Source organism: Oncorhynchus tshawytscha, linkage group LG09 (assembly GCF_018296145.1).
Source record: "Oncorhynchus tshawytscha isolate Ot180627B linkage group LG09, Otsh_v2.0, whole genome shotgun sequence".
NCBI lineage: Eukaryota > Metazoa > Chordata > Actinopteri > Salmoniformes > Salmonidae > Oncorhynchus > Oncorhynchus tshawytscha.
This window is the reverse complement of record NC_056437.1, coordinates 10,180,652-10,193,170: the sequence shown is the minus strand read 5'-3', so window position 1 is coordinate 10,193,170 and position 12,519 is coordinate 10,180,652. Positions and strand designations below refer to the sequence as shown.

General features: G+C 45.3%; 1 protein-coding gene across 2 annotated transcripts in view; it reads left to right on the top strand.

Moving 5' to 3' along the window:
* LOC112257359 (zinc finger and BTB domain-containing protein 7C) overlaps nt 1-11,977 on the top strand; it is a 33,093-nt gene extending 21,116 nt beyond the window's left edge. Inside the window, exons 1-3 of one of the 2 annotated variants that reach the window (XM_024430869.2) lie at nt 223-596; nt 9,056-10,396; nt 11,001-11,977. In XM_024430869.2, the coding sequence (XP_024286637.1) occupies nt 9,084-10,396; nt 11,001-11,751 (2,064 nt within the window). In that variant the 5' untranslated portion in view covers nt 223-596; nt 9,056-9,083 and the 3' untranslated portion in view covers nt 11,752-11,977. Of the gene's footprint in view, nt 1-222; nt 597-9,055; nt 10,397-11,000 lie in introns of those variants that run through there. The other variant, XM_024430868.2, reaches the window with a different exon arrangement.
* Nucleotides 11,978-12,519: the final 542 nt, after the last annotated feature.

Sequence of the window (12,519 nt, the reverse complement as noted above, 5' to 3'; positions counted from 1 at the left end):
ACCCTTACTGCTTCACCCTTCTCCTTCCATAATGCAATTCACTCTAACAAAACAACAAATTCATTTTGTCTGACCTAAATCAGAGGGTGTCTGAGCCATGAGTTTATAACACACTGTGCTTAACTTGTGTTGTGGAGGAGGGCTGGGGTATTATTATCTTTCAGCTACCCACCCTGCTATAAAAACTAGTGGTGCAACATCTCCACATAGCAGTAATGCTGCTCTGCTCTCCCTCCCTACTGTGAATCTGACAAGCCTGCCTTCCCTGCCTGCCGTCTCTCAACTCCTCTGTTGCTCTGCTCACCAGCCTGTTTACGTCTGCCAGGGACACACACACCTCTCTCCGCTCCAGTCCGGTCTGGCGGTCCACTGTTAACCTCCTTTAGCTGCTACTTGTCTTTGTATTGGTTTTTGGAAGTGTTGGATATTTCCTGGTTTTTGTGAATGGGCGGCCGATGCGAGGTGGCTGTGACTGTGAATGGACTGACTGACTGTCAGCTCTGGGTACACTATTCTGAAGAGGCAATGTGACAGGTCTCTGGACACCACTGGTAGACTCTGAATTATAAACAAACGGAAAGAAAGGAATTAAGAAGGTAGGTAAATTAGGATTCCGTTTAGAATTCTAAGGATTCTTGTTTTTCAATTCTGCTGACTTGTGGCATGCTGAAAATTCTGTATCTAGTTTGGATACGTTTGTGTTTGAGTGAGTGTGCCTGCTTATTGCTGCAGTGAATGAGTCTTTCTTTTCTACAGTACATGTGTACAGTGCACCTGTTCAGTGTGTGTATGTGTTTGTGTGTGTGGAGTTAGGTATGTTTTAGGTGTTTAGAGCGTTGTCTGTTGTGTTGTATTCCTCCCAGGTGCAACACTCTGAAAGTGCCTCGTCTCCAGGTGTGGATACATTAATTTATGACTCACATAATTGTTTTGGATAGCACTATGAGACACCGTCTTGAGAAAATGAGGTTGCCAAGACCTCTTTCGCAATAAAAATGTGGAGACAACATGAACAGGAATTTATTTTACTGGGTAGAAGAAATGTTAAATACAGTATTTTGGCTTTACCGTTTTAAAATCTTATTGTATTCTCCTGATGGGGTTTCATTGAATTCATTATTTAGTCAAAACACACACTTGCGCTGGTGGATTTGTGGCAAAAAAAAGCTGAATAAAATGTGTAAGAGAATTTAACTCTTACATAGCATTGGGGCTAAGATACAACTCCTAAAACAAAAGTTGAAGTTTTTTTTAAGTTGAAGTAGGAGAGTGTTGAGAGAATAAGAACTGAGGGGTATCGAAGATGACTGTTTGTGACACTCTTATCCCCTCAAAACATAGGGATTAGGCTAGCTTGTTTTACAACAACTGTTTGTTGGCTACTTTTTTAATTATTATTGGAGTACTGTATATATATAAAAGAGATGTTGAAACATTCAAGTCAAATTAGCTACAAGGATTTGTTCTACAGAGAAGCAAATATGAAAATATATTTTGTAAAGCCATTATCCGTTGACAGTAGCCTCATCTGCTATCTGGTTGACTCTTAATGAGACTGTCTGAATTAGAATTAATTTGTCATATATCACTTAAACTCACAACAGGAGGACAGGTTGTGAGATTGATCAAAGTGGTTGTCAAGGAGACACCAACAATTCTTTAAAAACGACCATCTCTGCCATGGGATCATCAATCATTTAATTAAAAGCATCAGTGGTCAAAATTGAACTCATTAATTCAAACTGAAATATTGCATTATCATAAGTAAATCATCAGTAAATGAATATCTATTAATGATTTATAATGGTTCTATAACTGAATAATAGTAGCCAATGAACTAATTATAAACCCTTTATTAATATAAACTTATTGTAAAGTGTGATATCTTGCTAAATCATATTTAATAAAGTGGATACTCTTTTACATAAAAAGTTACCAGAATGGATTCAATGAAACCAAAGGTTGTCCTCTGAGACCTAATAAAGTACCAAAACAATGTATTGACTGGTGCAGATAATGGTGTGAACCTCGGGGCTCTCCTGGAGGCTCAGTGGATGGCTCCATAATAAACTCCTATAGGATTGGTCTTTATTTAAACAAACAAACTGTACGATTGGCTTATAGGTTTAATGAGCTTTCAATTCACTAGTGCAAAACATTGACTGTTTCTAGTACATTCTCATTACACATTCCATAAGCAAAAATAAATTGTTGGAATGAACATAAATATTCAGATTGTCAATATGTTTTTCTGTAGCGCACCAGCTGATAATATGTATGCTATACTGTAGGTAAAAGTATGCATCAGAGATGTATCAATATACAGTATACAGTATCAACTATTTATATATTTAAATTAATTTGTCCTCCCCAATAATTCACTATTTCTATATGAACATTTTGTCGATAGAAAAAAGCCACTTCATCAACTGTATGTCACAGGTGTCGTCGATCCAGACGAGTAGTTTCATATCAATATCCTTTATATTCTGTGACTCTAGTAGTTTCATATCAATATCCTTTATATTCTGTGACTCTAATAGTTTCATATCAATATCCTTTATATTCTGTGACTATTCAGTTAAGAATAAATTTGATTTAAAACAATCAACAACAAAACACAAAATCATAAATGAAGCATCTATAAGTTATAAACTTTGGTCGAGTTTATCTGTGGACGGCTCTATGTTTACCTGTAGTAATATTATTGGGAGTCTGATAGTGTACGACAATCTATATATATATTTTTAAATCAGTGGTGGAAAAAGTACTCAATTGTCATACTTGAGTAAAAGTAAAGACACCTTAATAGAAAAAATGGCTCAGGTAAAAGTGAAAGTCACCCAGTAAAATACTACTTGAGGTAAAGTCTAAAAGTATCTGGTTTTAAATATACTTAAGTACATTGGTGGAAAAAGTACTAAATTGTCATACTGGAGTAAACATTACAAGTTAATAGTAAATGCTATGTAAATGCTATAGTAAATGCTATGTAAATGCTATACATCAAATTCCTTTTATCGAGCAAACCAGACGACACAATGTATGTTTTTTGTTTATTTTTACGGACACACGGGGGCACACCAACACTCGGACTTCATTTACACACAGTGTTTGTGTTTAGTGAGGGTGAGGGTGAGGGTTAGGGTTAGGGTGAGGGTTAGGGTGAGGGTTAGGGTGAGGGTGAGGGTTAGGTTTAGGGTTAGGGTGAGGGTTAGGGTTAGGGTTAGGGTGAGGGTTAGGGTTAGGGTTAGGGTGAGGGTGAGGGTTAGGGGGTTAGGGTTAGGGTGAGGGTTAGGGTGAGGGTTAGGGTGAGGGTTAGGGTTAGGGTTAGGGTTAGGGTTAGGGTTAGGGTGAGGGTTAGGGTGAGGGTGAGGGTTAGGTTTAGGGTGAGGGTTAGGGTTAGGGTTAGGGTTAGGGTTAGGGTTAGGGTTGGGGTGAGGGTTATGGGTTAGATAGGGATGACTGTGCACTTTATTGGTATAGGTGTGAATTGGACCATGTTGCTGTCATGCCTGAGCATTCGAAATGTAACAAATACTTTTGGGAGTCATATTTTCTTCAGGAATAAGTTAGGAATAAGTTGTCAAAATATCTAAATATAATATAATATAAATATTAAAGTAAAGTCCAGACACTCCCCCCCAAAAAGATGTTTTACTTTAAGTACTTTACACCACTGAAACAATTAATAACCAACTCATTCTAAACACAGGCTGTAAGTAAGTTTGGCTCTAAATGCCATTGTACAATGTTCTGAGTTAACTAAGTCTCCCAGCTAACACATTTAATTTGCTATTATACGACATAGCTCAGTCCAGACAAGTGTTTCCCCCAGACAGTGGAGCTTGGTGGCCCTTGGTAGCCTTTGGGGGAGCTTGGTGGCCTTTGGGAGAGCTTGGTGGCCTTTGGGAGAGCTTGGTGGCCTTTGGGAGAGCTTGGTAGCCCTGGGGTCACTAATCAGAGGTGGTGATGGGGAGTTTGGAACACAGAAAGAGAACTATGTTACTGTTAGCCCCTGTCTGTCCTTGGCAGCCTCTAATGATGACACTGCCTGCCACAGCACTAGAGGTGAGCGAGGACACAGTGTCAGTGATGATTTGGGATGGGGGGTACATAGTGACTGAGGGGTCGGAGGGAAGCAGAGGAGCTGTGGATCCTGGATAGACCAACCTGCTCTCTCATTGTGACATCCTCTTCTGCTTTTCAAAACCTCATGTTCTTCCTGCTCATTAGCAATGATATACAGCACTATTGGGATTATTAGAATTCAAATCAGGTAAAAAAAAAACATGTTTTAATCCAAAACAGTATGTGATAGTCTTTAAAAACATTTTTTTTACATATTTGATTGTAATAGTTGCCTTGTAAGCATTATCTGGGACTATTTGACATTATCTGGGACTATTTGACATTATCTGGGACTATTTGACAAAGCAGAGTGGAAAAGCTACTCTATGGGCTCTATTGAGAACAAACACTGGATCGACGCTGTCTTTCCATGGGCTGACAGACAGACAGGACAGGCAGAGACTGCCAGAGCAAATCACACAAAAATAAGGGGTTATCAGGCCCTTTGACAAAAGTTTACAAATGTCCCCACCCCGAGGGAGGGAGGGAGGGAGGGAGGGAGGGAGGGAGGGAGGGAGGGAGGGAGGGAGGGAGGGGAGGGAGGGAGGGAGGGAGGGAGGGAGGGAGGGAGGGAGGGAGGGAGAGGTTAAATTAAGGAAGGCGTTGTGTGATGAAACAGTGATCTATGCAGGACTGTGAGGTGGGAAAGCAGTCCTCTCCTCTCCTCTCCTCTCCTCTCCTCTCCTCTCCTCTCCTCTCCTCTCCTCTCCTCTCCTCTCCTCTCCTCTCCTCTCCTCTCCTCTCCTCTCCTCTCCTCTCCTCTCCTGTCCATGTGGCACATCCTCCTCAGATCCTCTCCAGGGCATAGTAATTAGCCCGGGTGTGTTAGCGTTAGCTAGCGTTAGTGCTGGAGCAGAGAGAGAGAAAGAGTGGGGTGGAGCGTTGGCTACTGCCTGGCTAGCAGCCCATGTTCCCAGGGTGGGGGAGACAGGCTAAGTCCTAAACGGCCCCCAATTCCCTATATAGGGCACCACTTTTGAGCGGGGCCCATAGGGCTTTGGTCTAAAGTAGTGCACTATAAAGGGAATAGGGTGCCATTTGAAAACAGATAGAGACCAACAGCGGCCTCCCTCCCAGGTCCTCTCAGGCCCCTCTCTTATCCACTCTGTTGTTCTAAGCGCCACACCAATTGTTTGACTTGGCTGGGTATTCCAGGGAGGGGCTCCTGGTCCTACACAGCGCTGGTTTTAATGCAGCCTGTCAGGGAGGGGCTCCTGGTCCTACACAGCGCTGGTTTTAATGCAGCCTGTCAGGGAGGGGCTCCTGGTCCTACACAGCGCTGGTTTTTATGCAGCCTGTTAGGGAACTTTGATGGACGTTCGATACCTTTTTCTCTCACTCTCTCTCTCTCTCTCTCTCTCTTTCTCTCTCTCTCTCTCTCTCTCTCTCTCTCTCTCTCTCTCTGTCCCCCTCCTCTCTTTCTCTCTCTCTCTCTCTCTGTCCCCCTCCTCTCTCTCTCTCTCTCTGCCCCCTTCTCTCTCTCTCTCTGTCCCCCTCCTCTCTCTCTCTCTCTCTCTCTCTCTCTCTGTCCCCCTCCTCTCTCTCTCTCTCTCTGTCCCCCTCCTCTCTCTCTCCCCTCTCTCTCTGCCCCCTTCTCTCTCTCTCTCTGTCCCCCTCCTCTCTCTTTCTCTCTCTCTCTCTCTCTCTCTCTCTCTCTCTGCCCCCTCCTCTCTTCCCTCTGTCTGTCCTCTGTGTTGAACGAATGCTGAGTGTTACACTTACGGAAATCTGGTGAAGTCAAGACCCTGAAGCCAACGAATCCGATCCCTCTTGTCTCCTTTCCTTGTATTGTTACAGAGCTGACCTTCGACCCTTTGACATGCCATCTCTTCCTTACCAAGACCTAGAAGATGATTAGGTCCCTTGTGTCAACATCAGCTGCTTCCAAGAATAATGTTAATATGGTACAGCAGATGAAAGATATGCTAGACCTTATTGATCTAATGTCCATGAAGGTTATTAGTACTGTATGGATACATATTTTATAATGAAGCAACTTGCTCTTTCTATGAACTGACAGAACAGAAACAATAATCTCACTGAATTCCACTTCGTCTTTTGTTTCAAGTTGCTCATCAAAGATTCTTCATCCTCCACTGTATATCTGTAACGTATATATTCGCCTATAGGTCTTCCACTGTCTACATCTGTACCATAATCATAGCAACTGTTCCTTAGCAACAAGATCGAGAACACATTTGATTGGTAACTGAGCACAATGCCACCTGGAAATGATTTAGGAAGATGTTTTAAATATTTATCCTATGTGACGTATAGAGAGACTGTTAATATGGGGTCGGAAACTCATAGCGTACATACACGGATTCTTCTGTAATGTTAACTGTGGACCATTGAGATCCAATCACACAATGCAGCTGTGGCAAGAAGCCATCTGAAAGCATCTATCCACATACCCGCTCTAACCACTGAGGAGCGGACAGCTAAGTTGAACCTCTATTCATAGACAAGACATGAATGGAAGAGAAACTGTCCCAAACCGTTTTTTCACTCACTGAAAACATTACCTAGAATGAACAAGACCATTTAGGATAGCATTCAACACCACTTTGACTATAATCAAAAGACAATGAATGGATCGTTAGCCGTGGTCCGTGCAGCTCTGTTGTGTCTCTATGTGCTCTGAATGAACTTGCCTGGTGAAAGAATGTTTTATACATTTTATAAATTAAATTAAATGTTTACCTCTTTGCCACAGGGTTTCTGCTCCCTCTTTTGGATCTAGGCAGGGTTACTGTAAAGCTCTTTGGGATCTAGGCAGGGTTACTGTAAAGCTCTTTGGGATCTAGGCAGGGTTACTGTAAAGCTCTTTGGGATCTAGGCAGGGTTACTGTAAAGCTCTTTGGGATCTAGGCAGGGTTACTGTAAAGCTCTTTTAGATCTAGGCAGGGTTACTGTAAAGCTCTTTGGGATCTAGGCAGGGTTACTGTAAAGCTCTTTGGGATCTAGGCAGGGTTACTGTAAAGCTCTTTGGGATCTAGGCAGGGTTACTGTAAAGCTCTTTTAGATCTAGGCAGGGTTACTGTAAAGCTCTTTGGGATCTAGGCAGGGTTACTGTAAAGCTCTTTGGGATCTAGGCAGGGTTACTGTAAAGCTCTTTGGGATCTAGGCAGGGTTACTGTAAAGCTCTTTGGGATCTAGGCAGGGTTACTGTAAAGCTCTTTTAGATCTAGGCAGGGTTTCTGCTCCCTCTTTTGGATCTAGGCAGGGTTACCATAAAGCTCATTTGGATCTAGGCAGGGTTACTGTAAAGCTCTTTGGGATCTAGGCAGGGTTACTGTAAACCTCTTTGGGATCTAGGCAGGGTTACTGTAAAGCTCTTTGGGATCTAGGCAGCGTTACTGTAAAGCTCTTTTAGATCTAGGCAGGGTTTCTGCTCCCTCTTTTGGATCTAGGCAGGGTTACCATAAAGCTCATTTGGATCTAGGCAGGGTTACTGTAAAGCTCTTTGGGATCTAGGCAGGGTTACTGTAAAGCTCTTTGGGATCTAGGCAGGGTTACTGTAAAGCTCTTTGGGATCTAGGCAGGGTTACTGTAAAGCTCTTTGGGATCTAGGCAGGGTTACTGTAAAGCTCTTTGGGATCTAGGCAGGGTTACTGTAAAGCTCTTTGGGATCTAGGCAGGGTTACTGTAAAGCTCTTTGGGATCTAGGCAGGGTTTCTGCTCCCTCTTTTGGATCTAGGCAGGGTTACTGTAAAGCTCTTTGGGATCTAGGCAGGGTTACCGTAAAGCTCTTTTGGATCTAGGCAGGGTTACTGTAAAGCTCTTTGGGATCTAGGCAGGGTTACTGTAAAGCTCTTTGGGATCTAGGCAGGGTTACTGTAAAGCTCTTTGGGATCTAGGCAGGGTTTCTGCTCCCTCTTTTGGATCTAGGCAGGGTTACTGTAAAGCTCTTTGGGATCTAGGCAGGGTTACTGTAAAGCTCTTTGGGATCTAGGCAGGGTTACTGTAAAGCTCTTTTAGATCTAGGCAGGGTTACTGTAAAGCTCTTTGGGATCTAGGCAGGGTTACTGTAAAGCTCTTTGGGATCTAGGCAGGGTTATTGTAAAGCTCTTTGGGATCTAGGCAGGGTTACTGTAAAGCTCTTTGGGATCTAGGCAGGGTTACTGTAAATCTCTTTGGGATCTAGGCAGGGTTACTGTAAAGCTCTTTGGGATCTAGGCAGGGTTACTGTAAAGCTCTTTGGGATCTAGGCAGGGTTACTGTAAAGCTCTTTGGGATCTAGGCAGGGTTACCGTAAAGCTCTTTTGGATCTAGGCAGGGTTACTGTAAAGCTCTTTTGGATCTAGGCAGGATTACTGTAAAGCTCTTTGGGATCTAGGCAGGGTTACTGTAAAGCTCTTTTGGATCTAGGCAGGGTTACTGTAAAGCTCTTTTGGATCTAGGCAGGGTTACTGTAAAGCACTTTGTTATCTAGTCAGGGTTACTGTAAAGCACTTTGTTATCTAGGCATGGTTACTGTAAAGCACTTTGTTATCTAGGCATGGTTACTGTAAAGCACTTTGTTATCTAGGCATGGTTACTGTAAAGCACTTTGTTATCTAGGCATGGTTATTGTAAAGCACTTTGGGATCTAGGCATGGTTACTGTAAAGCACTTTGTTTTCTAGGCATGGTTATTGTAAAGCACTTTGGGATCTAGGCATGGTTACTGTAAAGCAGATTGTTATCTAGGCATGGTTACTGTAAAGCACTATGGGATCTAAGCAGGGTTCCTGTAAAGCACTTTGTTATCTAGGCAGGGTTACTGTAAAGCTCTTTGGGACAACTGTTGCTGTAAAGAGGACTATAAATATGTAATAAATGTGATGTTTTGTCCCTGTGCTATAAATCAGTATATTGCCTGATTTAACAGAACTGTCTGACTTCATAAACTAATGGTTCATGTCTGTCTCCCTGTTCTGTAGATCAGTGAGAGGAGAAGGAGAGTCGAGGATGGGCCACAGTGAAGATGACCTGATTGGGATTCCGTTCCCCAACCACAGCAGCGATGTCCTGTGCTGCCTTAACGAACAGCGGCGCGCCGGGTTGCTCTGTGACGTGGTGCTCATCGTACGCGACCAGGAGTACCAGACCCACCGCTCGGTCCTCGCCGCCTGCAGCCTGTACTTTAAGAAGCTCTTCACCGTGGCCTCGGAGGGAAGGGACAAGCACAGTGTGTATGAGATAGACTTCGTGGCCCCGGAGTCACTGACAGCCATCTTGGAGTTCGCCTACACATCTACGCTAACGGTGACGGCGTCCAACGTGAAAGAAATTCTTGGAGCGGCTCAGATGTTGGAGATCCCCTGCATCGTCACCGTCTGTCTGGAGATTATGGACTCTGGCAAGGGAGGAGGAGGAGAGGGAGATGAGGAGGAAAACGAAGAGGAGGAGGAACAGGAGGAGGAGGAGGAGGAAGAGTCGAGGAAGGACGAGCAGGAGGTTCATGAGGAGGACAACGCCAGTGAGTGGTCAACGAGGTCGTCAGAGAGTCAGGACCAGGCCGAGTCGGAGAGAGGAGCACCACCCAGTACCTCTCAGTACCAGCACCAGTATGGGCTGCAGAGGAACAGGAAGTGCACAGACAAAGACTCTCAGTGTGAGAAACCCAGCCCGGAGCATGAGCGCATGGAGAGCCGAGCCCTCAAGGACTTTTCCATTGAGTCTCTGCTACAGGAAGGGCTGTACCCTAAACTGCCATCAGTCCTGGACAGGAGGGACAACTTTTCCCCTCTGCTCCCTGGCTTCTACCCTCCCATGTGGGCTGCAGAGTTCCCAGGATTCCCCCCGCAGGTCCTAGACCCCAGCCACCACGCCCAGACCCCGACCCTCCACCGTTCCTCCCACCCTTCTCAACTGGACAACCGACCCTTAGACCTGGCCGTGAAGAGAGAGGTCGTCAAGGACGAGCTGAAGGAGGAAGTCCCTCCCAGCATGCTCCACAGTGACTTCCTGAAAGACTTAATGACCTCCGGCCTGGGGGTGGGGGTGGTACGGTCCGAGGGGCCTCACCTCCACCCGGGTCAGATAAAGCAGGAGGAAGACATCCGCTCATACCTGAGCTTCCTGAGTGCATCAAGCCACCTGGGGGCACTGTTCCCTCCCTGGCAGATGGAGGAGGAGAGGAAGATGAAGCCCAAAGCATCCCAGCAGTGTCCCATCTGTAACAAGGTGATCCAGGGGGCGGGGAAACTACCCAGACACATGAGGACTCACACAGGAGAGAAACCATACATGTGCACCATCTGTGAGGTGCGCTTCACCAGGTATGACAAACACTCTTGATACTGTAGGTCTTTACCATCTTCTGCAAGGAGATTATAAAAGCCAATAAACACAGTACTGACACACACAGTATCCGTTAGTGATGCCACGTATGTGGATAAGTGGCTAAGTGATTAGGTAAAAGTGTTGCCTGATCATATTCTAAGATAATAATCAAAATGCCTACATGTAAAAATTTTTAAAATAAATTAAAAAGATATCAATCATTAACCCGTGAAATTGAGGGGGGGGGTTTTGGACAAAGATTATAGTATTACGGTAAGGGAGTGTTTTTGTGGTTAAGGCGTTTGATTTGTATCCTCTCATCTGAATATCATCCGAGACCTAAAAAGTGGAAACCCCCTGTCTTTCTTTCTAGTCACTTCCTGCCTCTGCTCTGGCATGATTGTTTCACCGGGCACATTTAATACGTACCCCAGAGTATACCCACCAACAATGCTTTCATCTCTGATACATCTTTCAGAACACATACAGTTGAAAGGACAACACATTGAAAAAATATATATTTTGACCTCAATGGGACAACCTGGTAACATAAAAGTGAACTAAATTAAATAATATATGCTTCTATTTTTTTATTTTCAGGCAAGACAAGCTGAAGATCCACATGCGGAAGCACACAGGAGAGCGGCCCTACGTTTGCCTCCACTGCAACTCTAAGTTTGTCCACAACTACGACCTGAAGAACCACTTGCGTATCCACACAGGGGTGCGTCCCTACCAGTGTGAGCACTGCTACAAGAGCTTCACACGCTCAGACCACCTGCACCGACACATCAAGAGGCAGAGCTGCCGCGTCTCACGCCCTCGACGAGGCCGCAAGCCCGCCGCCTGGCGCTCAGCCAACAACTTCCTGCAGGGCCCTCCTGACTCGGCCAATCACCACGAGGATGGCAAGGGCGGCTGCCGGCTCCTGCCCTCCTCCCATCGAGGCGTTAGAGGTCACGGTCTGGGCCTAGGGGAGAGAGAGAGACAGGCCCTGGGTGGTAAGGGCCTGGGCTATAAGGACTTGGACAGTGACAGCAGAGAGAGCCGGGAGGGCAGGGAGGCCAGAGAGGGCCGGGAGGGCCGGGAGGCTAGAGAGGGCCGGGAGGGCCGGGAAGCTAGAGAGGCCAGAGAGGGCCGGGAGGCTAGAGAGGCTCGGCATCACCAGTCAGACAGGAAGCATGTGGTTGACAAGGTGGAGCTGGAGAGACAGAGGGGCATGTTCACCTTTGCCCTGGCGGGGCCTGGGGGGGAAATCCTTACCCACCCTCCATTTTACACCCCGACCCCTGACCCCTGGACCATTAGACTGGAGAATCACGCCTCTCCCATCCCTGAGCTGACCAACTGACACAGATTAAAGATGATAGAACAGAGACAGTGCCAAATGACACCTGAACAGAGAGAGAGCCGGCCAACTGACACCTGAACAGAGAGCGAGCCGGCCAACTGACACTTGAACAGAGAGAGAGCCGGCCAACTGACACTTGAACAGAGAGAGAGCCGGCCAACTGACACCTGAACAGAGAGAGAGCCGGCCAACTGACACCTGAACAGAGAGAGAGCCGAACTGACACCTGAACAGAGAGAGAGCCGGCCAACTGACACCTGAACAGAGAGAGAGCCCTGAACAGCCAACTGACACCTGAACAGAGAGAGAGCCGGCCAACTGACACCTGAACAGAGAGAGAGCCGGCCAACTGACACCTGAACAGGGAGAGAGCCGGCCAACTGACACCTGAACAGAGAGAGAGCCGGCCAACTGACACTTCCAACAGATAACTGATGCTTCATCTCAGACTTCTAAGAACAATACAGAACAGAAAGTTCTCTGCCTGATAGATGTTCTACCTGCTGTTTAGAGATAGAAGGATATTAGGCTGAGGAGATGAGAGTTTGAGGGGAGTGATGTCTGGGAATATAAATGTATAGAAAACAGGGGAATTACTGGAAAACAGTTGATTTTAGACATCTCAGATCAAAATCACAAGGATTTTTATAAAAACATTTAATTTGTAGAAATAAAACTGGATGAATAGATTTTGTATGTTGCAAAAGTACACACACGCAAAAGAATACTCTCAGGACATTATATAATTGTTTATCTTTGGATTGTAAT